The sequence below is a fragment of the Leuresthes tenuis genome, unplaced genomic scaffold (genome assembly GCF_036924035.1).
Source record: "Leuresthes tenuis unplaced genomic scaffold, fLeuTen1.0.hap1 SCAF_17, whole genome shotgun sequence".
Lineage (NCBI taxonomy): Eukaryota > Metazoa > Chordata > Actinopteri > Atheriniformes > Atherinopsidae > Leuresthes > Leuresthes tenuis.
This window is the reverse complement of record NW_027325371.1, coordinates 2,748,896-2,776,640: the sequence shown is the minus strand read 5'-3', so window position 1 is coordinate 2,776,640 and position 27,745 is coordinate 2,748,896. Positions and strand designations below refer to the sequence as shown.

The 27,745-nt window shown below is 45.0% G+C and overlaps 2 protein-coding genes across 5 annotated transcripts; one reads left to right on the top strand and one right to left on the bottom strand.

Moving 5' to 3' along the window:
- Positions 1-70: 70 nt before the first annotated feature.
- Positions 71-5,805, bottom strand: arl6ip1 (ARL6 interacting reticulophagy regulator 1). Its single transcript, XM_072369201.1, has 6 exons — positions 5,658-5,805; positions 4,818-4,951; positions 4,044-4,163; positions 2,791-2,908; positions 2,387-2,471; positions 71-916 (listed from the first exon to the last, which is right to left on the bottom strand). The coding sequence occupies exons 1-6, from the start codon at positions 5,691-5,693 to the stop codon at positions 798-800; spliced, it is 612 nt and encodes a 203-aa protein (XP_072225302.1). The 5' UTR covers positions 5,694-5,805; the 3' UTR covers positions 71-797.
- A 2,510-nt stretch (positions 5,806-8,315) lies between these two features.
- Positions 8,316-25,513, top strand: srrm2 (serine/arginine repetitive matrix 2). 4 transcript variants are annotated; one of them, XM_072369631.1, is made up of 15 exons: positions 8,316-8,521; positions 9,784-10,035; positions 11,393-11,488; positions 13,029-13,214; positions 15,133-15,219; positions 15,300-15,368; positions 15,449-15,478; positions 15,573-15,689; positions 17,874-18,015; positions 18,106-18,761; positions 18,792-20,459; positions 21,873-22,547; positions 23,701-23,781; positions 23,950-24,057; positions 25,119-25,513. In XM_072369631.1, the coding sequence occupies exons 2-15, from the start codon at positions 9,788-9,790 to the stop codon at positions 25,171-25,173; spliced, it is 4,218 nt and encodes a 1,405-aa protein (XP_072225732.1). In that variant the 5' UTR covers positions 8,316-8,521; positions 9,784-9,787; the 3' UTR covers positions 25,174-25,513. The 4 variants fall into 4 exon arrangements, with proteins under 4 accessions (XP_072225732.1, XP_072225730.1, XP_072225731.1 ...); XM_072369629.1 differs by having other exon boundaries at positions 15,303-15,368; positions 18,106-20,459; XM_072369630.1 differs by having other exon boundaries at positions 17,877-18,015; positions 18,106-20,459.
- Positions 25,514-27,745: the final 2,232 nt, after the last annotated feature.

Sequence of the window (27,745 nt, the reverse complement as noted above, 5' to 3'; positions counted from 1 at the left end):
GCAGCAGCAGAAAAAGAAGCAGCAGCAGAAGAAGAACCCTGGCGAGCAATGACCTTCAGACACCTCCGAGAACCGATTTAAATCAAACTTTATTCACTGTTGAGATCTCCAATAAAGACAAAATGAATGGAGTCGAAACAAAGACTGAGGAGGAAGAACACAAAAATAACAATAAAAGGACATGAATGAACTGAGCTACACACACACTCACACACACACACGCACACCCCCCCACTGTGGGTTTAAAAGCACGAGTCCAGCAGCAGCGGTACAGCAGTAAGCCCGACAATCTGACCCCCCGTGAGCTTTAAATCCAGTTTTCTTTTCACAACTAAAGCAGAATTAGCACAAAAAAAAGGGTAAAACGTTCATAATCAGCCTTTTTTTCACCTCAAACCCCGAAATAATACATAATCACTGAGGACAGGGAGGTTAAAAGGATGCCGTAATGCTGCGGGAACTGCTCAGTAGTCACTAAGTAGAGGGAATGGTTTAAAAGCATTACTGACACTTTAAAACGAAGCACGATGACGCTAAGAAACGCGCACGACCGACGCTGAACACGTGAGACTTCAGATGGTGCCGGGGCACGTTTTACAGGTGGTGAGGGTTAAATGTGGAAATGTTAGATGTGTCCAACGTGAGAACAAACAAAAGTGCGGTTTGCTTTCCGACGCAAAGCAGGAGGCTCGCTGCAGTTCCTGCCCTCCAGCTTCCTCTTCTTCAAACTTTCTTCCTCCTCCCAGTCCACGGATCGTCTTTCTGAGACCGCCGCCGTTCACCCGGGACGCCGCCGCCTACTCGTTCTTCTTCTCCTTCTGCTTCAGCAGCTTGTTGATCTCCCTCTTGGCCATGCCTGTGTACTTGGAGATGACGCCGTGTTGGTTCAGGCCCGGCAGCAGCAGCAGGAAGCTCACTGTGGAGAAATAATGGGGTGTGTGAGAGTGGGCGGGGCTTACCAGAAGGGGGCGGGGCTTATCAGAAGGGGGTGGAGTCCGCTTAATGAGAATCAGAAACTGCAGCCTCATAAACTAAGGTCCACGCCTCTTTTCCACAGCCCAGAACCACATTTACAGGTAATAATAATCCAGATGTTCAGTATCTGCTGAGGAAACGCAGCTTTTACTGGACCTCCCTGAGTAAAGGGATCACTTTTGCCTCATTATTTCTGACCTGGGCCTCTTTAAATCAGGGCTAAAAACATATTTATTTCAGATGGCTTTTAATACCCAGTAGAATGGCGACACTTTTATATCATCTTATTCAATTTTGCTGTATTTTATTTTATTGCGTTTACTGTTATTTTATTGTTTTCTACTTATTCTTTTCTTTATTATCTGCTGTAAAGCACTTTGGTACCGAAATAGATTGTTGTAAAAGGGCTGAATAAATTTATTACATTTACATTATTTCTATCACAAAGACCTTTTGTGGACATGAGTTTGGTTTTATAAGTACATTTTCCGAGTAAAATAATTGAGTTAAGGCCCAGAGAATCAGGGGATTTTTACACAATATGTCACCTTTTAGGTCATGTTTGTAAATTTGGAATTTACACAACTTACAGGTCGGGTTAATTAATTCCAGATGTGACTGAAAACATCAGCCCAGGATATGGAAAAAATAGGATTTTCTTACAGTTAAATCAGATTTTAACTGAGCAGTTCAACCAGTGAACATTTCTAAAGGGATTTAAATCAGTTTGGGACATTTTTCCAGCGGTTCCTTTCCACCTTGAACGCCCCTGAGAAGGTGGTGGAGAACATGCGTTATACAGCTACTCCGGACTTTCTAAGCAGCCTTAAATGTTTCTTATCTTTGTGTGAGTTTGAGAGCCGAATAAAAAGCTCTTCTCTCTCAGTTTGGCATCAAACACCGGAGACAGACGCCTGCCTGCCTCAGCATGTCCTTTAATGCAGTTTAAAGCCACAGCAGAGCTCCTCCAAACAGCCCGAAGGGATAAATGACCTCAGCTCTTGTCCCTGATATGAAACACACCCTGTGCAAGTCATCCAGGTATTGATCTCCATGACTGCTGTGATTCTGAGTCACAGCAGCAGGAGTTTTTGCAGTTTTTCAGCATTTCCAGGCTCTGGCTGATAAATTCTGAGGTCAAACTTCTCCAATATGATTAATAACTTTGTCTTTAGTCAAGAAAGGTGTATCGATTTGTTGTGAGATGGAATAGCTGTTCAGTCTCCAGCCTTTAAAAGGACAAGAAGTCTGGATATTTAACACATTTTAACCTCTGGGGTTGAAAATTCTTATTTCCCCTTTTCTGTTTAAAGAATTAATTCAAGGCCATCATGTGGATCATGTGACCCTCCTTTCTTTAGAGGAAGAAGACCCATTTTGGCCCATTTTCTGCCGGTTGAAGCATACTCACCGACCAGGTAGGTGAGGAAGAGGTTGTGCACCTGCTGTCCGATCCAGGCCACCGCCAGCAGGCTGCTGATCACCGAGGCGAAGTACTGCAGAGAGCAGGGAGGTCACGTTACAGCCAGGCTCGTGAGTTTAAAAGACTCCTCTTCACAGATGCAACAACAAACCTGATTGTGTTTACCAGCAGAGACTGAATAAAGGGAATGTGATTAGACGAGCTGTGAAAAACCCGGTTATCTCAGCCTGTAACCCAGTTTGAGCTCAGTTAAGTGGAACAGCTAAGCCAAGTCAGCTGATATTTTTATCTGGAGCACAGAGAAAGCTCCCCGTTGTAATAAACCCAAAGAGTCCATCTGCTGCAGCGCAGCAGGGTGAAGATTCGGCTCATTCCTGGGATTAAATTCGTACCATTTTGGGTTTCTCCTCCTTCAGGGCGCAGAGACGCTTCCACCAGCCCACGACCCGGCGCTGAGTCTTCACCAGGTTCCCGCAGATCTCATGGAAACGCTGCTGCTGCTCGGTGGTCCTGCACACAATCAGTTTGGGAGGCGATTAAAACCAAACCCGAGTTTCTGTTCAGTTAAAGCCGAGCCCAGAAGGACGATCAGCTCAGCCTTATGGTCCAGAAAGCACCCAGTAAGTTCTGTGGTTCGCCCTGATTTCACAGAGCCGCAGAATGACACGCTGCAGATTTATCCGAGGCGCAGTGCAGAAACTGCAGCCTCATAAACTAAGGTCCACTCCTCTTTTCCACAGCCCAGAACCACATTTACAGGTAATAATAATCCAGATGTTTAGTATCTGCTGAGGAAACGCAGCTTTTACTGAGTAAAGGGACTACTTTTGCCTCATTATTTGGATCACAAAGGCCTTTTGTAGACATGAGTACATTTTCCAAAATTCCCCCTAAAGACTGGATTAGTAAAATAATTGAGTTAAGGCCCAGTTTCCCTGTTAATCAGTCATTGAAAGCATCTGAAACATCCCACATTTCTATGTCACAGTGCTGTAAAAAGAGCGAGACCCTGGATGAGGGCGGCTGGAGAGCTGCCTTCATTTTCTGCTTAGCCATCGCTCCCTATTTCAGTCCTCCAGCAGAACCGTGACGGGTCTCATCTAACCGGCCCCAGCAGATCCTCCAGCTGTCCTTCACAGTCTCAGCGAGTATCTGTCACTCTGCAGGTCGACAGCAGCTGTTCTCTGGGACGTTTGGACTAATTTCCTGCAGCTACCTTCTCAGAGAACCGCAGGAAAACGACTCGCCATGATCCTCGCTGCTGCTGGAATGTGCCGCAGTGTTAAATATCTGATATATATCAGGAGGCTAAAGATGTCAGGAGGAGGCACGTTCAACACAGTGGGCCAACTGCTGGCTGTCACTCTATCCTCCCCCCCCCGGTGTCTGGTTCTTGCCATTTAAACACTCACTCGAGGGGTTGTTCAGCATGCTTCACGGCGCTCTGGGACATCCTATGCGGCTGGTTTCAGATGATACCATCTTAGGTATGACAGCTCGCTCTCTTGTCTTAAAGTCATGAATTTGACCCAAGATAGACCGAAAATAAACTGGAACCAAGTTAATTCTGCCGCCTCATTTGGATTTTCAACAAATTAAATGAAACCATGTCAGTCTTCCCTCTGAAAACACAGGCAGCTCTCACCACTTATTGGAGCCAAACACTCGGGGTGCGAGGGTGGGAACGAGGTAGTCAGCCAGGCAGAGCAGCATGACGGAGCAGGAGAGTCCGGTCAGCACTGATGGGTCCAAGTAGTAAACCAGCCTGGAGGAGGAGGACAAAGCAAGCAGAGCATCTAAAATACGCTCCACAGATGCCAAGAATTATGAGAAAAACAGTCAGAATGCTCCGGTTTAAGTTTGGAGAAAACTTAATTCAAGAAATGCTTTAACAAACAGAAGAACGTCACAACAGACGCTCATTCATTAAAAGTTAATCTGCGATAATCCGCCTTGTTTTCAACAATGTGGGAAAGCCCTGCATGGCTTCTGAGTCTGGTTATTATAGCTGGTTATAGGAGGAAAATAATCGGGTTTTAAATATTTCAGCAAAGCAAGGATGATGAAAGATTCCATCATGAAGAAATAACCAAATCTGAGAGGAAGAGTTCCTCAAAGAAACTTTATTCTACATGTAGCATTTAACTTTGGCCTAAAATGATTCTGACAAAAACAAATGTCAGGATTCTCCAGAACAATTTAGAAGCTGATGCAGATGCAACAAACTCAACTCAATACGGTTCGTTTAAAATGACTCAAAATGTAATAAGAAGGTTTAATGAAACATGTCGTTGAGCATCACAGAAACATAGCCGAGAAAGTGGGTGTTAATGATGTGTGGTGACATCTGCATCACTGTTAAAGGGAAGGAAACGTGTGAGACTGGCTGTGTGCCGAGTGGAGCTCCGTAAAGACTCACAGGAAGAGCACGGTGGTCGCGCCCAGCAGAGCTCCGGGGAACCAGGGCTTCTCCCAGCGCAGGACCCGGTCCCCAGCCAGGATCACCTCCCCCCAGCCCTGCAGCTGCTCCTCCAGCTGGGCAGTTTCCTGAGCCTAGCCACAAAATTAAACACTTCAAATCAAACAGAAAATTACCTTCAAAATCCATCTATTAAAAGATGGTTTAAAATACCACATCAGCGCCTTTAAAATATTTAGCAGTGGTTTTATTCTTCATATGCTCGACCCGATGGTGCCTTTATGGTTACAGGCCGGCTCATTATATCTGTAAACATTTTAAATTGAATTTAGAGCCATTTTTCCGGTTTAATAGTGCATTTTAGGGTGTGTGTGCCTTTGGCGATAAGGAACGATAAAACCAACATGACGGTGCAGGAACCACAAAACACACACGCTTTAAAATGACATCAAATACAACAACGACAACGTGATTTCAGCCATTTAAGCTTTAAAAATCTACTGTCTAGCTGTATCAGCGCACGTTTTTCGCCATTTAAAGCGAAATCTTTGTGTTCGCGTTAAAACAGGAAGCTAACGGGCTAATTAGCCTGCTAGCTAACCTCAGCGACTGTCAGTCACACACAAGCAGCAACACTTTGGTCGCCGCTTGTAATTAAAGTTTAAGCTAAATGAACATATGTACGTATATTTATATGTATAAATTTAAGTGAATAAATCCAGGAACCGCATCGGCTATGTGAGCGCCGTCAGATTAGCAGCTCATGCTAACCCACCCGTAATCAGACAAATCAGACTATAAAATTTGCCACTAAAATCAAATTCATTATATTATACTCACGAAAACATTTGCGCTTTTGTTGTCGCTTTCAGCCATGGCTGTCGAACCAATCGTTTGGCGAGTAAATCTTGTATTTCCAGAGAAACGACCCGCAGTGACACTCAGGTTACTACTCTCTTCACCTGCTACTTGAGCGTCTCTAACGGTCAAACTGGGGCAGGATGTTTTTATCTCAGAACTGCGTCACAATCTACCAGGTGCATTCTGGGAAGTAGAGTTTTATCCCTCTACCCTCAGAGACACGCCCTTTTAGGAATTAAATTGAATTGAATTGAATTGAATTGAATAAAATAAAATAAAATAAAATAAAATAAAATAAAATAAAATAAAATAAAATAAAATAAAATAAAATAAAATAAAATAAAATAAAATAAAATAAAATTCATATTTGCCGATTTTTTTATTATTATTCTATTCTTTTTAACAAGCAGGTAATCTGCTTCACACAGGCTTGTATGTGTATAGAGTTAAGAGAGAGATGAGGGTACATAACAGTACGGACTAAATTGTATTAAAAGCACTGGATTTTGTTTATAGTCTATTGTCAGAGACAGAAACAGTGAGGCAGAGAAAAAGCATTTCAGAAAACATATTTTGGGAAAAGGAAAAAATGTAAAACTGTTCTTCTGCTCTTTGGTTGGAAAGCTGCCACAGATCAGTCTGGTATGAAATTCCTACCTGATATTCTGGATGGGATTGAGGTCTGCATGGAGCTCTACCTGTTGACTATTGGAAGGTTCAGATCTGTATGACATTAAACTTTTAACCTCTGTAATCTCCATGTAATCATGTGATGTTCTGTTATGACCACAGCTTTGATTCCTGTGAACCTTTTATTTATTATGTTTTTATTGATCCTACACAGCACTTTGGTCCATTGTGGTTCTTTTAAAGTGCTTAACAAATAAAGTTGGATTGGATTGGAAGAGGAAAATTGAAAAAAAGGCTTTTTCTTCCTCAGGGTGAATCTGAGCGTAAAATAAGTGAGCTACTGTGTGTCTCTGTTGCTGAATAAGGTTCCTCCTTAGTCAGCATTCATGAAAACCAGCCTTAAGATCTGCCTTAAGACGTTGGTTGAAAAATAACTGATTTATTCGGATGGCCTTGGTGGTCAGACTGATGAAAAACATGGCTTTGAGACAATAAAGACTGTCAACACAAAATTATCTTTTATTCAATCCAATAATACTTTATTCATCTCTAAAGGGAAATTATATTGCTGCACTTTGAACTGTTATCAGTCAAATTGAAAGTCAGCTGACAAACATGTAGAAAGTTGAAGTGCAGCAGAGAGGAAGGTGTGGTAGAGACCTTTAGAGGTCGTCATAAATGGTTTGGGGTGTTGTTTTTGTAGCTTAGCAACAACTTAACTGATGATGTCACACACAGGTAACAGGTGAACTCTCTCAGTAGACGACACAGACAGAAACTCACAGCCAGTAGTTCAACATCTGGAGCGCAGCGCAAAGAGCTGTTCCTCATAAGGGCTCCAGACTTTCACATGCCATTTATCTCACTTTCCTGTGAATACTGAGGGGAAAACTGTTTAAATTTCCTTCTCCTTTTACTCCATTTTGTTCCTGCTCTGCATCCCAGACGTCTCCTTTTCAACTCATCTTGATTTCGGGTCTGAGGGCTCAGTCAGCTGTTTCAAAATGCAAACTCTTTCACTGTTGGATGCTAAAGTATCCTAACAGATGTAACGAAAACAGCCAGTTACCTACAGAAATGTTTCCAGCAGCACAGAATCCAAAGTATCTCCAGAGCTGCCGCAGCAGGCTGCCACTAATCTCTTGCATTTGTTAAAATGGACTGGAGCACCACCCTGTTTAAAGTTTTCAGGGGAGAATTTGAAAGAATGTGCAATCTAAGCATAATAATAAATAGTATTTATAACATCATAAACACGCCACTATAGAACAGGATCCCAATATTAGGATTAAAAAATGACAGTTAATCAAATTGCTTGGTTTGAAAAGGCACTTTGACCATATTGTGCTTCCAGATCTCGTCATATAATGGAGTTCAGAACTGAAAATTCCCCCTTTAAACTATCAAAAACTGATTTTCCATTAGCAATTCTAAAATGTTGATAAATTGGCTTCTAGCTAAAGTTTCTTCAATTGATAAGCCAGTCATATGCAACACTAGTAGATAAATAAACTAAAAACAATTTGCTGAAAACCTTGTTTGAAGATTTATTGAGAAGATTAATGTGTGGGGTCACAAACGTGTGCCTCAGCTCATTGGATCACGGACTATGATGTGCTAAGTTATTATTTTCATTATAAATTCAGCTTCTGAAAATGTGTTCACCCAATTTATTGGGTATAAACAAACATATCCAGAACAGCCGAATGCGTTACAGTGAATGATTTGTTTTTGATGTTCCAAAAATCAAAATATGTTAACAATTTTGTGACTGAAGATTCTCAGATTTAAGTGTAAAATCAACCACATAAGTTGAATTTCGCTTGGGAAATTGCTGTAATACTTAATATAGAATTGTATTCCTTTTCAGAAGTGATCAGTACATAAATTAACTCATAGCTGGAGCGCCGGTTTCAAGTTCACAGTGAAGTTAAATATTCCACCTTTCCTTCTGTACTTGAACGTCACAGAATTTAACCGTCTGATCGTGCGTATGACGTCACCTGGTTTCATCTCGCTTATCCTGTGGTTGGAGACACGATCAGCTAGCTGGTAGCTAACAAAGCTAGCAGTATTTCTTTATTATTATTTTTTTTAACTTTCAAGGACTCAGTTGTAATAAATTTCAGAATTGGTGTGTGATTATACGACACGTTACCAGAAGCCAAAGTTTCATCGACACCGTTTTCTCTCCTCTTCCGGAGTAAAAGCTGGTACGTAACAATTAGCTAGCTACCTAGCTTAGCTGTGGATAGTTATGCTTATGTGTGTTTGGGCCTTCTTTACAGATGTAAATAAACGTGAAACGTTCAATCTACCGCCTGGTTTATAAACTCAGCGTTACATCAGACAGTTTTAGGCCCGGTAATTGTCATGTTGTTTGGAGTCAGAGTGTTTCTTTCAGTGTTCTTTGTCAAAAATGTGCCATCTTATCATCAGACGTAGCAACAGGCCTGATTTGGCGCACGTGTTAAAGCGCCATAAAAATAAATCTCAATTGAAATAAATTGCAATTAAGGATAAAACGTTATGTTTGTAGGAGTGAGTAGATCTTCGGATTCTCTTTCAGTGTCGTAAACTTTCAGTAACTGTGAAAAACATGGCTCACACCAAACAAAATGCCGCCGTCGTTCTTATGGTCGTTTGTGTTGATGTTGCACTGATTTTTCGACTGTTTGGTGTTTTAACGAGTTTGTCAGTCGGATTCTTTTAGTTGAAAACTGTTAACACAGCCAGTGCAACGCTCTTGGGCAAGTGCAGGTTTAGCATGTCTGCCATTTTATGGCGTGAAGTCCCTGAGCGTTTAAGATGTGAGGAATGACAAAGTAACGAGCTGTTTGGGATTTAAAACTAAAAGCTTTTCTCTGGACATACTGTTAGAAATACTGGAACCTGGTTTGAAATACATTACCACCTCTTAATCTCATTGTGCTCTGTATAATGGCGATTTAAAAACATTCTATTCTGTTCTACATATACATTTATGTTGGAGATACTTTTACTTTCCTCAGTTTGAAAATGCAGATTAGCTCATAGATTTCACATCGCAGATCTTTCCAGGCTCATACACATTTTATCTTTGATAGTTTGATCACTGATTCACAGCCAGAAGTCCTTTTAATTGGCTTTATAAACGGAAGAAACCTCCGTTCCAGTCAGCCCGACCCGTAACATCTGCCTGAATGAAGCTTAATTAATTATCACTCATTTTGAGTCTCATGAAAGTTTCAAATGTATCGTTTTGTATCAATAATTTTTCATTTACGGTTTGTGTTGAGAAGGCAAGAGCAGAGACGTTTATTGCTGTCATTTGTTAGTTTATTGTAAGGAAGCCCAGTTTCACGGAATTAAAAGTAGAACTTAGTACATTTAGAATTTACAGCTTTGGAGGAGGATGGATTACCCCAGTTTTTGTCTCTGATATGTTGGTGTAATGTCCCTTTAACCACCTGCTGCACCTCTGTTATCCTCACAGAACCATGTACAATGGGATTGGCCTGACGACTCCGCGAGGCAGCGGCACCAATGGCTATGTGCAACGTAATCTGTCGAGCCTGCGGGTCAAGCGGCCGCGGGACGAACGCGGCGGCGAGCGGGATGAGAAGGACCGGGAGAGGCTGGAGAGTCAGCTCAACAGACAACCCAACGCCGACATCCTGGAGCACCAAAGAAAGAGGCAGCTGGAGGTCAAATGTGCCGAGCTGCAAGACATGATGGAAGAGCAAGGGTAAAAAATATTTGGTTTATTTCTTCATTCATTCATAAAAAGTTGCCCAGCTGAGAAAACTAACAGATGGCAGCAGAACTATGGGATGTTTCAGGCTCACCTGAGCCATCCCTAACTATAAGCTTTATCAGAAAGGAAAGTTTCAGCCTGATCTTAAAGGTAGAGAGGGTGTCTGCTTCCTGAAGCCAAACTGGCAGCTGGTTCCACAGAGAGGGGCCTGATAACTGAAGGCTCTGCCTCCCATTCTGCTTTTAGGGGCCTGATAACTGAAGGCTCTGCCTCCCATTCTGCTTTTAGGGGCCTGATAACTGAAGGCTCTGCCTCCTGTTCTGCTTTTAGGGGCCTGATAACTGAAGGCTCTGCCTCCCATTCTGCTTTTAGGGGCCTGATAACTGAAGGCTCTGCCTCCTGTTCTGCTTTTAGGGGCCTGATAACTGAAGGCTCTGCCTCCTGTTCTGCTTTTAGGGGCCTGATAACTGAAGGCTCTGCCTCCCATTCTGCTTTTAGGGGCCTGATAACTGAAGGCTCTGCCTCCCATTCTGCTTTTAGGGGCCTGATAACTGAAGGCTCTGCCTCCCATTCTGCTTTTAGGGGCCTGATAACTGAAGGCTCTGCCTCCCATTCTGCTTTTAGGGGCCTGATAACTGAAGGCTCTGCCTCCCATTCTGCTTTTAGGGGCCTGATAACTGAAGGCTCTGCCTCCCATTCTGCTTTTAGAAACTCTGGGAACCACAAGGAAACCTGCAGCCTGAGAGCAAAATGCTCTGTTGGGGAAATATCCAACTGTGAGATCTTTAAGATGTGATGGAGCTCGGTCATTAAGAGCTTTATATGTGAGGAGAAGAATCTTAAATTCTATTCTGAATTTAACAGGGAGCCAATGGAGAGAAGCTAAAACTGGAGAAACATGATCTCTCCTGTTAGATCTCATCAGAACTCTGGCTGCAGGGTTTTGGATCAGCTGGAGGCTTTTCAGAGAGTATGTGGGACAGAACAATAATAAGGAATTACAGTAGTTCAGTCCTGAAGGAACAGATGCATGGAGCAGTGTTTCTGCATCACTCTGAGACAGGATGTTCCTGATTTTAACAACATTACGAAGGTGGAAGAAGGCAGAAACCTGTTTTATATGAGAGTCAGAGGACAGATCCTGGTCAGAAATAACTCAGAGGTTCCTCCCTGTAGGACTAGAAGCCAAAGAAATACCATCTATCACTCAGATCCAAAGATTAAACATGATACGGAATCTCTGTTCTTAAAGAAAAAATTCTAAGTTAAAACTTCAGTTTTTCATGTTAGCTGCTGCAGTGTGAGAGAAGCTGCAGGTCTTCACACTGTTAAACTTCCCGTGTTTCAGGTATTCTGCAGAGGAGATTGAGGAGAAGGTGAACAGCTTCCGCATGATGCTGCAGGAGAAGGAGGAGCCTCCTCCCACCACCGCTCAGAAACCATCGTGAGTACAACACAACTCAACAGTTTACGAAACGATCAGCCTTTACGTGGCCACGTTTAAAAAGCTCTAAACTCTCCATTAGTCACTTCAACTAACAACAGCATCTTGTAGTCTTGTTCTCAGCGTTCATTCGTGGTGCTTGTTGATTTGAAGTGTTAAAGTTTGCATATGACAGGAGGGGATGGACAGAGCTTCATACAGGTGTTTTATTTCAGACACCAGGGGTCGCCCTGTTTCACACGGACAGTTATTACTGGACATTTGGAGCAGCTTGATTTGATGGAGAAAACAACGACGAGCAAAATCTGAGAAAAAGAGGAAAAATCTCCAAAGTTTGGGAGCATTTCAAAGAAAAGAAAAGAGAAAATACTGAACAGTGTGTCCATTGTAAGAGCCTGTTAGCACTGAGCAGAACAAACACGAGGGAGCATGTCACGTTAGCATTTTAATGGAAATTAGTCGGCTTGTTAGCTGAGAAGGAAGCTAGCAGAGGACAGAAGGAAGCTAGCAGAGGACAGAAGGAAGCTAGCAGAGGACAGAAGGAAGCTAGCAGAGGACAGAAGGAAGCTAGCAGAGAACAGAAGGAAGCTAGCAGAGGACAGAAGGAAGCTAGCAGAGGACAGAAGGAAGCTAGCAGAGGACAGAAGGAAGCTAGCAGAGGACAGAAGGAAGCTAGCAGAGGACAGAAGGAAGCTAGCAGAGGACAGAAGGAAGCTAGCAGAGGACAGAAGGAAGCTAGCAGAGAACAGAAGGAAGCTAGCAGAGGACAGAAGGAAGCTGGACAAATAGTGGCTAATTTCTGTTGAAATGTCACCAGAACTGCCCGTTAGCACGAGCACAGCATCCTTAATGTGCCTCTGCCCATCAGAGCAGCTTCCTGTAAGCTGTTAATGTGAACTAATATTCTGAGTCCCATCAAAGTCCAACCAGAATAAAAACAGCTCATTTTATCAGACCGATAATAAAACAAGAAATAAGAGGCTTTATTAGGATTTCAGCTACATTAAAATACAGTTAATGAAAGCAGAGACAGTAGGAGAAAAGCTAACAGATGTTAGCACAGCTGGATGTTAGCTAGAAAGCTAATAGCTGCTGTTCTGTTGTCCTGTTATCAGTATCAGGAGGAATGTTGTGTTTCCAGCCTAACTGTGGCTGCATGTAAAAACTGGTTCAGAGTCTAGATTTTCCTCTTTTAAATAGTTATCACAGAAGTATATTTCTTATCCAAATACTTGGATTTCCTGAATAATCATTTGCTGCAGCCCTGCTTGGTTTCACTGCACATGCTAATAATGCTAATATCCGATTAAGCTCGATGACAGACTGGTGGCTGCAGCAAGATCAGCTGTTTTTAGATGTAGCAACACTTAGGGCAGGTTTAGTGTTGTCTCTGCTTGGATGGAGCCTTCAGGTTTAAAAGAAAAGACTCTCAGGGTTGGTAACATCTGGCAGGATGTTTTTATGGTTATCCCTAAATATTGAAGCTTGTAAAGAGTGATTCTCCATCGTTAAATGCTTTCCTGTGTTTCTGCTTCCTCAGTGTGACGGAGACGCATGCTCTGGCTGCAGCCAACCAGCAGAAGAACGACCGCCTTCGCGCTGCTTTCGGCATCTCCAGCGACTATGTGGACGGATCGTCCTTCCATGCTGACCGCAAGGAGAAGGAGAAAGAGAAGAGGGAGCAGGAACGCCTGGAGAGGGAGCGGCTGCAGCAGCAGAAATATACGTGAGCAGCAAACACATGCACGGCGGTCACTTTCTGTCCTCACTCCAGACCAGAGACACACCAGTTTCTGCTGTGCCCTTCGAGAGATTTTATTAGACAAAGCAGTAGATTAAAGTCGGGGTGAGTATGGCCAAAATGACAAACAAACCATCATAAAGTTGAACAAAACTACCCTTTAACTTGGAGCAATTTAGAACTAGATGGGCTTTTCACCCAAGCTGCTATCCAGACGAGATGGAAGTGACACGTTTATCCATCCACACAGAAGCAGGTTCGGCATCACATCGCTCATGTCGTGTTGAATCTGGTCTGCTTGGGAGCCTGGAAGAAGGCGGAGCCACAAAAGTTCAATCCCCAACCGGCCTGAACACATGCCACAACACAACAGCACCAACCTCTGCCAGAAGGAGGAAAATACCACAGAATATGACCCCGAGTCAGCCTGAAACTCCCCATGAGAGCCAGAGGAGCTGAGATACTGCTGTTCAGACACCGACATGTGCTGGGCTTACATGGGGCACATTACCACTGTAGGAACCTTCTGCAGTTCCTAGAACCTTTTCAGGGATAGGGCCGTTGTTTCGGACATACAGGAACCAGGGACCACGGCCCTCAGTTCCTGGAACCATTTCAGCTCCTTCAGAGTCTTTTCTGGGCTCCACAGGAACATGATGTAGGTGTTTGGTGGCTGTAGCTCCGCCCCTTGTCTGAAATGTTTCCTCATACGACACGGACCCAACCGGCGCCTGTTTAATAAGTTAAACTTCGTCTCCTTTGTCTGCGGCGCTCTGCTCTCCTTCTTTCCTCCATGAAAGGAAGAAGTATCGCCCGCTGCTGGATTCTCCGTCTCCTGACTCTCGCTGTGAGCTCTTCCAGCCTCCATCTCAGACGCCTGATGTGATCGTCCATGATTAATATCACCGCCATGCAGAGCATGAACACGGTGGCCTCCTCGCTCTCCATGTTAGCTTCTTGGTGCTGTTGTTTTCTTCTCTCCTTACTTTTCCCGGGTTCTGTTTTGTTGCTGAGTGGCGCTAAAGTAACACGTCTGTCGCAGACGGCTGCGTCACATCAGTCCCTGTCGAGGCCCCCGACTCATGTGGGAATGCAAAATTAAACAGTTCCTCTGGAGAAGGACAGGTCTTAGAACTGGGCTATAGAGGTTTGTTTTCCTGACAGTGGTGTTCCATTCCACAACTGTAGGGGGAGCCAAAGAAATAAAAGCCAAACTCTCTGTTTCTGTTTCTGTATTTATCAGACGCTTTTATCCAAAGCGACTTACAAATGAAGATATAACAGCTCTATAAAAAGCTAACAATAAGCTACATAGAAGGAACCCAGGAGTCCGACTCTGTCAGAGGGGACAGAGTAGAGATAGGGTGCAGGCATAGAAGGAAGTGCAGAAAGATAAAGAGCAGAGATAGAGGGGGGAGGGAAGTACAAGGTAAGTGCTGGGATAGGAGATGCTCTCTGAAGAGCTGGGTTTTCAGGAGCTTCTTGAAGATAGACAGGGACGCCCCTGTTCTGGTAGCGCTCGGTAGGTCATTCCACCATCGTGGGACGACACATGAACAGAGTTTGGATTGTCTTAGGCGTGGTGTAGGAGCTGCTAGACGACAATCCTGGGACCAACGGAGGGACCCAGTTGGGACAGAAGCCTTTGCAAGAGCATCAAGTAGATGGAGCCGTTCCATTAAGCTCTTTGTAGCTAACATCAGGGACTTGGATCTGATGCGGGCGGCTAAGGGCAGCCAGAGGAGCTCAATGAACAGAGGGGGGACGTGTTCTTTTAGGCTGATCCAAGACCAGACGCACCGCCGCGTTCTGGACCATCTGCAGAGGTTTCACAGCACAGGCTGGGTGTTACTTTCACTGGCAATCACCTTCTCTCATTTGTCCGTTTTCTTTTCTCCGTCAGTTTGGTGGAAGTTTCAGACTCGGATTCAGATTCTCCTGCCAAGAAACGGAGTCGGAAGAAGAAAAAGAAAAACAAGAACAGAGACAGGTGAGATAATTTCCCTGTTAACACTGAAAAAGGTGTCAGAGAGGGGGGCACCTGACGTTTTCTCTGGTTTCCCTTCAAAGCAGCTCAGAGAGTCGTTCCCCATCTCCTCACAAAGAGAAGAAGAAATCCAAAAAGAAGAAAAAGAAACGGTACTCATCAACCATATTCTTTCCTTTTTATTTGAGCTCATTTGGTTTTACGGTGATGCTTAAACGTAAATGTTTTTCAGTGAGGTGTCAGAAGAAGGAGAAGCTGACAGGTGAGTGTTTTATCATGAGACCACTCTGTTGCTGTTTAATAATCCTGTTTTTGTTATTTAACCTCATCTGTTTCTGCGTCTCATCGACATTTAGCTCCTCAGATGAAAAACAGAAGGTTTCAAAGAAGAAAAGAAAAAGGAGTGAAAGTGCGAGTCCTCCAAAAACAAAGTCGACTCGACACAGAAGCGTCTCCTCCAGCTCTGCTCACAGGTATGAAACTGATAAAAGCTCATACAGATCAAACTTCAACTGTGGACAGACAAAAAGCATGCAGATAATGTAACACTAACACACCCAGAGCGGTACACGGCGTTCAATGTAGCAGCGAGAGTGAGGAGAGGACCGGTGTTGTGTTGGAAACACACCTTAAACACAGCTGCAGGTTGTCTGAGTTACAGAACGGAACCGTTCAACTAGAAAGCTTCAGCTAACAAAGTAATGTGGGAACAGTAATGTTCATCTTTCAGAAAGGAACAGCAGTAACTCCTTAGAAGTTGGTGTACGTCATCTTCATTAGCTAAGCTGTTAGCATTAGCTGCTGCTAAAGGAAGAAATAAATCAGTAAATAAACCATGAGGAGTTATTTCATTAGCTAAGCTGTTAGCGTTAGCTGCTGCTAAAGGAAGAAATAAATCAGTAAATAAACCATGAGGAGTTATTTCTCAGATGCTTCCATTTCCCTGCTCTGAAGTTCAGGCTCTGAGAGCTGGAACTGATCCTCTTTGTGGCTCAGTTCCTTCAGTCCAGCGTTGAACTGGACCAAGTTGTTAAAACAGTGGGATGAAAAGTCTTTTAAACAGTCTTTAGCTAACATCCCTCTCACCAGTGATACCTTCAAGCTCCTCCTGTGGGATGCCGAGTCGTTCCCAGGCCAGATGGCATATATAATCCCTCCAGTGAGCTCCTTCCCCCTCTGAAGGAAACTCGGGTGTTGTCTCAGACCTCCATGTGACATTGAAGAGATGTCTCAGCCCCACCGGTTCCAGAGCCGTTAGCATCTCAAGGCGAATCTTGTCCAGCCTCGGCACTTCACCACCTGAAGGGTTTGGACAAGTCTTCTCCCAAGTTCTCACACTCTGCCTCCTCAATAGAGGACATGCTGGTCGGATTGAGGAGATCTTCATATTCTCCTTCCAGGCCAAGCACAACCTGGGATGGATCCTGCTTTCCCTGTCTGAGCTGCAAATGGTTTGCCAAAAGCAGAGGTCCATCAAAAGTCCTGCTTCATGGCTTCACGACTTGCTCCCAAAGCATTGGTGGTTTGCTTCAGCAACCAGCTGTTTTAGCCACTTGGTACCTGTCAGTTTCTTCAGGTGACCCTCGGCACAACAAAACCTCCCTCAGTTTGACAGCTTCCCTCACTGAAAGCTGCATTTGCAATAGAGGTCCTGAACACGGTCCATTCGGTTTCCATGTCTCCAACCTATGTGAGAAGAATTCTCCTGGAGTTGTGAGCTGAAGACTTTGTGGACAGAGACCTCCACCAGATGTTCCCAGTTCAATCCGTTTGGCCTTACCCAAAGCTCCGCCCCTCTCTCCACCCGAGTGTCCGATACACCGTTCCAAAAGTTACCAAAATTTCCGGACTATAAGTCGCTCTGGAGTATAAGTCGCATCAGTCAAAGAGGAAAAAAACATATTTAGATCGCACCGGACTGTAATTTGCACTTATTTACAAATTCCTTTCACAAGATCCAAGATCAGACCTCGTCCATGTTGATAATATGATCCTGTGACACGTGTTCAGTTACCTGCTTTTCAATGAACTCACGGAAACTGTTGACTTGACTTCGGAGTCTGTCCGTGCTCTTATAGAGAGGCGGTTGTGTTGCATGAAGCGGTAACACCAAGAAGGCCCGCCTGCAAAGTCATTTATATTCATCTCCTTGGCAAGTACCAGGGCGTTGAGACGTAACTGCACCGTTGTTCAAGCACCCACCTGTGGACTCGTTCCCCCAGCTTTGGCCATCTTGCTTTCAGCCCGCGATTAGCTTTCTTTGTTAGCATGTAGTTGTCACAAGCCTAGAGTGTCCTCTCATGGCTGTAGACAGCAATGTTTACCCCTTGGTTCATGTCAGTCAGTATGAATTTACATCTAAAAACATGTTGAATTATATATATTTTGATATATAAGTAGCAGGACCAGCCAAACTATGAAAAAAGGTGCGACTTTGACTAAAATCCGGTACTTTTAATGTTTTATATCACAGTAGGCTACATATCTTTGTGTCTTCAGCCTACAAGGAGGCTAATTAAAACAGTTTCACACAATAAATAAACCGAGAATAATCAGAAATGTTTTTATCTATAAATTAGTTCATTTGAATCCTAAAAAATGTGACTGAATTCAGGATGGTATTCGGTTAATGTTTCTACTTCTGTTTGTTCTAACAGCAGCCAGTCTCCACCTCCACCAAGATCGCGTCAACAGGACCAAGCCCCTAAAAATGTCAATGAGGGAAGACAGGGGAGATCGCCAGACAAGAGGAAACGTGGTTATGAGGAGCACAGCCCACAACGTCAGGGAGGTGATCGGGTAAGTTTCTGAGTGCGTTACTTTTATTTACTGCCTAAACTGAAGCTGTCCAGTCGTAGACACCAAACTAATATTTGTTCTGTCATGTAGAGGAGGCCCAATGTTGAGAGAGAAAAAGAACAGAGGGAGATGGAGAAAACCAGGAAGAGACATGACTCCTCGTCTCCCTCCCCTCCTCCGCAGATGGCAAAAACCATTGAGAAGGAGAAAGGTAGAAGATCAAGAAGCAAACAGAGAGAGGGTGAGAAGGGAGGCCGCTCCAGGAGCATAGAGATGGAGAAGAGGCGGCGCTCCAGGAGCATAGAGATGGAGAAGAGGCGGCGCTCCAGGAGCATAGAGATGGAGAAGAGGCGGCGCTCCAGGAGCATAGAGATGGGGAGGAGGCCGAGATCCAGGAGCATAGAGATGGGGAGGAGACCGAGATCCAGGAGCATAGAGATGGGGAGGAGGCAGAGATCTAGGAGCATAGAGATGGGGAGGAGGCCGAGATCTAGGAGCATAGAGATGGGGAGGAGGCCGAGGTCTAGGAGCATAGAGATGGGGAGGAGGCCGAGGTCTAGGAGCATAGAGATGGGGAGGAGGCCGAGGTCTAGGAGCATAGAGATGGGGAGGAGGCCGAGATCTAGGAGCATAGAGATGGGGAGGAGGCCGAGATCTAGGAGCATAGAGATGGGGAGGAGGCCGAGGTCTAGGAGCATAGAGATGGGGAGGAGGCCGAGGTCTAGGAGCATAGAGATGGGGAGGAGGCCGAGATCTAGGAGCATAGAGAAAAGGAGGCGTTCAAGGAGCATAGAAAAAAGGAGGCGTTCTCGAAGCATAGAGATGGAGAAAAGGAAGCAATCAAGGAGCGTTGAGATGGAGAAAGGAAGACGCTCCAGGAGTGTAGAAATGGAGAGGAAGAGGCGTTCCAGAAGCAGAGAAAAAAGAGAGAAAGGAAATGAGAGTGTACCTCAGAGGATCAGACATGACACCTCCTCATCCCGCTCTCCGTCTCCTCCTCCTAAACAAGAAACTCGGGGAAGGAGTAAAGATGCAGAGCGGGAAAAAGAACAGAACAAACAGGACAAAAAGACTACACATGACTCTTCGTCCCCTTCGCCTCCCCCTGAAAAGGAGAGGAGAGATCTGCCCTCCAACTCAAGGACAACAAATGAGAGAGACAAGAAAGACAATCCTAAAAGGCATGAGGCAGAAGCTTCTCCTCACCAGCAGAGAAACGAAAGGAGAAGGGATGAACATCCGTCCCGTGACTCCTTCTTGCCCGCCCCAAGCTCTCCCATCACGAATGGACGCCAACGAGAAAGGGAGATTGAGAGGAGGCGAGAAACAGACAGGGACAGGTCTAAAGAAGAGAAGAGGCATCCTACGAAGCAGCAGAGAGTCGAGGTGGATGTCCGATCGTCTGCAGAAAACAGAAGAGATGGGCCGAGACCTTCGGAGCGGCCGCGGAGCCCCGTGAGGCAGGAGAAGGCGAGGAGCCCCGCAAGGGATAAGAAGCGTGAAGACGAGGTGAAACCGGCGGAGAAAAAACAAGGGAGCAGCAGCAGTAGCAGCAGCAGCAGCGGCAGCAGCAGTAGCAGCAGTAGTGACAGTGACAGCGATAGCTCTTCATCCTCTTCATCTTCTTCATCCTCCTCTTCAACATCATCCTCTGAAGATGAGGAGAAAGCCAAGAAAGCTGGGTCAGCAGGGAGTGAAAGTAGTAGCCCCAAGAAAAGCGGTCCGTCTGCCATCGGAGAGGCAGTTGAAAGGTATTTGGCCAACGGTGGAAAAGATATTTCTGCCTCTGCTTCTGAGGGTGAGCGAACCAAACGATCCCAGAGTCACCGAGAGGCTGGAGGGGACAAGCATGAGAGGGAAAGACCATCCAGCAGAGCTCCTGCAGAAGAGGGCCTGCCTCAGGCGAAAGGACAGGAACGCTACAGCCCCACACAGATGGACAGCCCCAGTCCCCCTCCCTCCCCACCCAGCAGAGCAGACAACAAAGGCAGCAGTAGGTACTCTCCTCTGGGGGCGAAAGCTGGCGAAAGGGACCGAGGGAGGGAAAGGGACGGAATCAGGAGGACCACGAGGTCCAGTCCCCCTGCCAGGAGGTCGCGGACGCCCCCTCAGAGGCCCGCTTCCCCAGCCCGTCGCACACCTCCGAGACAGTATCAGGAACCCCCATCAAGGTCCAGAAGACCGTCTCCTCCTCCAGCCTGGTCAGACCGGGACAGGGAGAGGCAGCGAGACAGAGACAGGGAAAGGGACAGGGATAGGGAGAGGGCCAGGGAGAGGGATAGAGCTCGGGAGAGGGAAAGGGAAAGGGATAGAGATAGAGAGCGGGACAGAGCTGTGAGGCGCAGCAGGTCCAGAAGCCCAAGGAGGCGCAGCAGGTCCAGAAGCCCAAGGAGGCGCAGCAGGTCCACATCAAGAATCCTAAGAAGACCAAATCTCCCAAACAGGTAATGCCTCCCATACAGCAGACCACTTCAGAAACCCAGTCTGTAATGTGCCGCCGTCAGGCAGGGTGTCGGGTTAGTAAATCTCAGAGCGACTCGGCCTTCTGAAAGCAGAGAAAAACTTTATAAATGTTGGAATTTAAATGCCAAGTTCTTAACTTAAACCTGCAGAGTTGGATTCATTGTTTGATCTAATTCTATCTCCAAGAAATCGACGGATCTAGATTTATGACATAAATTCTTTTTTAATAAAGTTAGGGCTCGGTCTTGGTTTGGCTTTTCTGGATTATTTCAGTTCTGATTCACATGTTCTCAGGTAGGGATGTGAAAATGAATGCGTTAATAAGGAATTAACGGAAACTTCTCTTAACGGCACTAATTTTTTAGCCGTGAAGTTTGACAAATCAGGAAGGGATGTAGCCTAATCTGGTGGACGAGAAGCTAAACTGTAAAAAGAAAAGAGTCTTTTTAATGGTTGGTTCATCTCCAAAACCCTGCCAGATGCTTCTCTCAACAGGACCAAAGTTATCTACTGTCGATGTGAACTGAGTTACCACCGGAGTCCGTCGAGTCGTAAATATCACCTTTAGCTAAACGCACGGCTGATGCAGAGATCCTCAGTCAGTAGTTTGTAACAGAGACTCCTCCACCTACGGCAGGTCAGACACAGTTAGAACGGGTGAAGTTGTTCTCTAAAAGTGTGAATGTTACATTCAGGTCATTATGTCCTTCTGCTGTTGCTTGTTGGATGAAGAATGTTCTGGACAGTTTGTATCAGGACAGTTAGTTTTGGCTTGTTAATGTAGAGGTAAATTACATTTGCATATTAGTCTGCTACCTTGTTGATAAGAATATAAAAAAATATCTATTTTAGGTGCATTTGGAACATATTAAAACATTTATTTTGTGATTAATCACGAGTTAACTATGGATTAATTACAATTAAATATTTTACGGTCCGTCTCAGGATGCTGCTACTCAGACTGGGTGATCAATCAATCTCAAAATTAAATGGCAGTTACATTTATTATTGCTTCAGTCCACAAGTTTGTGGTAATGTGCCTCTGAGGTTGTTGCTCATCGTCAAGGAAACCGAGGAAGGAAACGAAGCAGAGTGTAGCCGAAGAGCCATAAAAACTGGGTTTTGGATTGAAACTGAATTCACGTTTTGTTCTAAACTATTTCTGTTAATCTTCCCATTATTTGAACACTTCTGAAATTGACAACATTGGAAAACTTTATATTTTTTGTTGCTTTAATCTGTTTACAGATATTTCATGGAAGTTATCAGTGTTCACACTATAAGATGTTGATGCAGTACAGAGATGCCCTGCAGCCCTGAAGTGTCCACAGAGCTGCAGCGGCTGCATGTGAAGGTGCAAATGTCAGCACTAAAGGTTATTTTTGAACCTCCAGGTCCCGCCGGTCTCCCTCTCCACAGCGGCGGCGGCGGACCAGTCGCTCCATTTCCCGAGAGAGAAGAGAGCACGAGAGGACGAGACAGAGGGAGGCACAAGACCGAGAAAGGGAAAAGGAAGCCGTGCAGCCAAAAGCTGCTCCCCAACCCCGCAGCTCCTCCTCATCCTCCTCTTCCTCCAGCTCCTCCTCTTCATGTTCGTCCTCGCCGTCACCGCCTCGAGAGATAAAAGACACAAAAGCACCGGAGAAGAGTCGGAGGCCAGATCCGGAAGATGTGAAAAGGCCGGAACCAGAGCCGAAGAGTCGTTCCTCCAGCTCGCTGGGGCCCTCCAGAGACTCGTCCTCTGCTCCAGCGTCAGGCAGAAGAAGCTCGCAGTCGGACTCGCGGCGCTCTGATAACCCCCAAAGATCTCCGGCTGGCCGCCAACAAGACGCCAGACCCTCGCCACGAGATCCAAACAGGAAGCAGCCGTCACCGGCGGCCCGCCAGCCGTCCCAACCAGCAGTCAGGAAAGAAGGAGCCGTAAACGGCACCGAGGCGGCTGCTGGCGCTAAAGCCAACAGAAGCAGCAGCTCCAGCTCCTCCTCGTCCTCATCGTCATCATCTTCCTCCTCTTCATCTTCATCCTCCTCTTCAGACAGCTCTGACTCTGAAGTGGAAGAAGAGAAAGGGTGAGTAGCCCGCAGATGGGTTTGTTTTCAAAGCAGACAGACAGTTAGTTTGATTGATTAGCTTTCAAGCTAACATCCAGCTGTGCTAACATCTGTTAGCTTCTCTTCTACTGTCTCCGCTTTCATTAACTGTATTTTAATGTAGCTGAAATCCTAATAAAGCCTCTTATTTCCTGTTTTATTGTCAGACAACACAGTGACTCAGAATAACAGCAGTTAACACGACACCTTAACCAGCAGCCTCTGATGTTACAGACACAACACGGTCTGATAAAATGAGCTGTTTTTATTCTACTTTGATGGGACTCAGAATATTAGTTCACATTAACAGCTTCCAGGAAGCTGCTCTGATGGGCAGAGGCACATTAAGGATGGTGTGCTCGTGCTAACGGGGCAGTTCTGGTGACATTTCAACAGAAATTAGCCATTATTTGTCCAACACAATAAACACAAGTTGCCTCAGCTTCCTTCTGTCCTCTGCTAGCTTCCTTCTGTTCTCTGCTAGCTTCCTTCTGTTCTCTGCTAGCTTCCTTCTGTCCTCTGCTAGCTTCCTTCTGCTCTCTGCTAGCTTCCTTCTGCTCTCTGCTAGCTTCCTTCTTTTCTCTGCTAGCTTCCTTCTGCTCTCTGCTAGCTTCCCTCTGTCCTCTTCTAGCTTCCTTCTGCTCTCTGCTAGCTTCCTTCTGCTCTCTTCTAGCTTCCTTCTGCTCTCTGCTAGCTTCCTTCTGCTCTCTTCTAGCTTCCTTCTGCTCTCTGCTAGCTTCCTTCTGTCCTCTTCTAGCTTCCTTCTGTCCTCTTCTAGCTTCCTTCTGCTCTCTGCTAGCTTCCTTCTGTCCTCTTCTAGCTTCCTTCTGCTCTCTGCTAGCTTCCTTCTCAGCTAACAAACCGACTGATTTCCATTAAAATGCTAACATGAAATGTTCCCTTGTGTTTGGTCCACTCTGTGGACTCGATATATGAACTGGCTGCTTTCTGCTGAGCTGCTGTAGCATTGACTTTGTGCTATCGTGCTAAGCTAACAAATCAAGCTGCTACAAACGCAGCACGGTGTGAAATGGGGCAGTAATGGAGTTACTGGAGGAATCGTTTCAGCTTGAGTCCCAACAGAAAACCTCCTGAAGTATATTTTCTTATCATGTCGTTTCCTCTTTAACAGGAAGGCAGTGAAAGACCAAAGCTCCTCTTCATCCTCATCCTCATCGTCATCTGAAGAAGAAAAGGACACAAAGAAAAAGAGGTAATATTCTTCAGAAATGATACAACCCTTCTCTTGTTTCTTTGACTGAGAACTGGAGGAAGAAGACTGAAAGATGTTTTCCTGACGTTTAAATCTCAGATTCCCTCGGATCTGTTATTTGAGAACCTGCTTGTCGGTGGTTTGAAGACTTTTGTGTTTTTCTCACAGCCCTGCGAGGCCTCACCGGGTGCCGGCTGATTCGCTGAGAGATTCTCGCTCGCTCAGTTATTCTCCTCCCAGACACATGCGAGCGGCGCCGGCCTCTCCTCGCCAAAGGTCCGTATTCACTGAATGACCAACTCCAAGTTGAATCTATTTTTCAGAACTGAGGCAGCAACAAATGACTCTGATGGAAGGAAAGGGGAGTTTGAAGAGTCCTGTAACGGTGTGCAGGTCAGCTCTGCTGCAGCCAATAACAAACTTCTTTAAGCACTGAGAGCCAGTGCAGAGGGGCTGAAACAGGAGCCTCTTTTATTGGTTCTTCTTAGATAAAATAAGCAGCTGTGTCTTTAAAAGAGAGAAAAGACGCCACTGAGTCCTCTCAGTTTAGTTTGAGACCTCCGGTTTTTAACATTAACGAGTCTCTAACAGATAAATCCAGCTGTCATCGGACACCATTACAGCCTGTATCAGGTGTGTTTTTACTCTCTTTAAGCTTCCTGTGTGACTCGACGGGTCACATCAGCATCGTAGTAGTTCGATCTGACACTGAAGGGCCCGTCCTCCTCTTCCTTTAAACAGCTTTAAAGGCTCTTTTCCTGCCCAATAGATGTTGATGTCATCTCGTCTCATTCTGTGAAACGTTTGGGAGGCTTCAGAAAAGATATAAGATGCTGAGGTTGTGTTTCAGTGAGGCTCCAACATGAGGCATGAAGAGACGGCCAATAAAGGCAGAACAAACATGCTTTTTTAAGCAAAATTCAGCAGACATGATTCAAGTTTTTAGTTGAATCTGAGATCTGAGAATCTATTTCTCAGAACTGAGGCAGCAACAAATCACACTTTGATGGAAGAAAAGGGGAGTTTGAAGAGTCCTGTAACGGTGTGCCGGTCAGCTCTGCTGCAGCCAATAACAAACTTCTTTAAGCACTGAGAGCCAGTGCAGAGGGGCTGAAACAGGAGCCTCTTTTATTGGTTCATCTTAGATAAAATAAGCAGCTGTGTCTTTAAAAGAGAGAAAAGACGCCACTGAGTCCTCTCAGTTTAGTTTGAGACCTCCGGTTTTTAACATTAACGAGTCTCTAACGGATAAATCCAGCTGACACCACGTCTCTGGTCTGATTGGTGGCCTGTAAACACAAAATAAAAGTGATTTCTTGTGTGTTTCCGTCCTGCAGGAGCGGCAGCAGACCGTCACCGAGTCGCTCGTCCAGCAGCAGGCGAAAGAAATGAGCGCCGCCTCGCCGCTGCTTCCTCTTCCTGCGTTTGAACTGGACTCTGCTGTCGGGGGAACTCCTGTTTGTGTTTTTTAAGCAGCTGTGATGTGAGGCTGCCGTTTCTTTTTATGAGCTGAATAGGAAGCGTTGACGAACACAGCTAAACATGACGTTAACACTGCTCCTCTGTACCTGTACTGATTGTTGTGTTCCACCTGTAGATACCAGCCGTCTGTTTCTTTGGTTATTATCATGTAACAGATTTTCATGTAACGTGAGCAGAAACTGAAACGTGGTTAACTTCTTTGTTGAAAATGATTCATCAGAATAATAATAAAAGGTAATTGTACATTTTATTTGTGTGGAAGTTTTTAAATATCTGTGGAAATCCAACTTAAAGCGGTTATTATTGACCTGGTAGTGCAGGGAACAGCGTTAAACAGCTCAACTCTGAGAGGTAATGGCTCTCCTGTAATGATTTGAGCTGCTCAGCAGTGGGAGCAGAAGCTGGGACATCATTTAGAGCTGCTTCACCTTTTGTGTTTAGCCTGTTTAGCTGCTTGGCTGACGGCACGTCTTCAGCTGGGATGTGTGCACTTAAGGACTCAAGGAAGTAAGCTGGAGCCTGTACATGGAAGCAAAGAACTTCCTTTTAAAATAAATCTGCTGAACAGGAAGCCAGTGGAGGGAGAGTTGAGTGACTGACTGATCTAAGCCCACATGCAAACATTTCCAGTAATGAAGGCAGTGATCACCCCGTTTACATCTGTAGGAGGGAGATGGAACTGGATCTGACATCTCGTACGTCTTCACATAAGAATGAATGTTAGAGACAGACGGAACGAAAGTGTCCACATGAGGAAGTTCACTGTAACCCGGGTCTTATTTTCATTTGAGTTCAGGAAGTCAAAGCTCCTCTGTGACTTGGTGTCATTCAGAGAAGAAGGCAGCTGTTTGTACATCATCTGCAAATCAGTGAGGGGCCCCAACACAGAGCCCTGAGGGACACCACAGGTGAGTGGGGCCATTTCAGAGGAGAAACTTCTGCCTGATAAATCGGACCAGAAGCACCTTGTATTCCTGCATGATTTATCTAACTGGGACGACAGGATGTGACGAGTCTCCTGGATCTAAAGTTAAAATCAAACCGTTAAAAACTCCTAAAACAGCAGATTTGGTTCACATTTTCATTCTTTTATGATTTGACATGTGAGTGTTCCACCTTTATTCATCTGGAGTTTCTATTTGTTTATCTGTCATCCATCTTATTTAGTATAAATTCCAAGTCAGATGCACACCAACGTTTAATTACTTCTCCACATATTCTGTTCTATCTGTTTGTTTGCATGTTTTACCTGAAACTACAGCCTGTATCAGGTGTGTTTTTACTCTCTTTAAGCTTCCTGTGTGACTCGACGGGTCACATCAGCATCGTAGTAGTTCGATCTGACACTGAAGGGCCCGTCCTCCTCTTCCTTTAAACAGCTTTAAAGGCTCTTTTCCTGCCCAATAGATGTTGATGTCATCTCGTCTCATTCTGTGAAACGTTTGGGAGGCTTCAGAAAAGATATAAGATGCTGAGGTTGTGTTTCAGTGAGGCTCCAACATGAGGCATGAAGAGACTGCCAATAAAAGCAGAACAAACATGCTTTTTTAAGCCAAATTCAGCAGACATGATCAAAGTTTTTAGTTGAATCTGAGAGAGAAAATCGGTCTCAGAATGATGAAACATCTTTAAATAAAACCCCTGAACTTCAGTCGGTTTTCAGGAACGTTTCAGCAACACAACGTTTCCTTTGAGCCTCGGTTCTCAGCAGCTGCTGACTCACACGTTTATTTCAACATGAATTTTTCTCTGACAGCAGAAACAAGGTGTGGACGGAAATGTTGCTCAACGTGAACTGTGACCAGATGTTGAAACAGACGGCGGCGACAAGACTTTTCATCTCACACAAACCTCAGAGGAACAGAAAGTAAACCATCGATAGAGTAGTGTTTCAAATCTTTTTTACTTTTTCTTTGGTTCCTTCAGGACTGAACTACTGTAATTCTTTATTATTGTTCTGTCCCACAGACTCTCTGAAAAGCCTCCAGCTGATCCAAAACCCTGCAGCCAGAGTTCTGATGAGATCTAACAGCAGAGATCATGTTTCTCCAGTTTTAGCTTCTCTTCATTGGCTCCCTGTTAAATTCAGAATAGAATTTAAGATTCTTCTCCTCACATATAAAGCTCTTAATGACCGAGCTCCATCACATCTTAAAGATCTCACAGTTGGATATTTCCCCAACAGAGCACTTTGCTCTCAGGCTGCAGGTTTCCTTGTTGTTCCCAGAGTTTCTAAAAGCAGAATGGGAGGCAGAGCCTTCAGTTATCAGGCCCCTAAAAGCAGAATGGGAGGCAGAGCCTTCAGTTATCAGGCCACTAAAAGCAGAATGGGAGGCAGAGCCTTCAGTTATCAGGCCCCTAAAAGCAGAATGGGAGGCAGAGCCTTCAGTTATCAGGCCCCTAAAAGCAGAATGGGAGGCAGAGCCTTCAGTTATCAGGCCCCTAAAAGCAGAATGGGAGGCAGAGCCTTCAGTTATCAGGC

Bases quoted from the DNA above. Each gene is read 5' to 3' on its own strand.
- arl6ip1 (XM_072369201.1), bottom strand. From the start codon at position 5,693: ATGGCTGAAAGCGACAACAAAAGCGCAAATGTTTTC. The intron at 4,952-5,657 runs GTGAGTATAATA...TTTTGTGGCTAG, and splicing joins ACAAAAGCGCAAATGTTTTC to GCTCAGGAAACTGCCCAGCT. The intron at 2,909-4,043 runs GTGAGAGCTGCC...GATTGTGTGCAG, and splicing joins GTGTTTGGCTCCAATAAGTG to GACCACCGAGCAGCAGCAGC.
- srrm2 (XM_072369628.1), top strand. From the start codon at position 9,788: ATGTACAATGGGATTGGCCTGACGACTCCGCGAGGCAGCGGCACCAAT. The intron at 10,036-11,392 runs GTAAAAAATATT...CCCGTGTTTCAG, and splicing joins GACATGATGGAAGAGCAAGG to GTATTCTGCAGAGGAGATTG. The intron at 13,215-15,132 runs GTGAGCAGCAAA...TTTCTCCGTCAG, and splicing joins CTGCAGCAGCAGAAATATAC to TTTGGTGGAAGTTTCAGACT.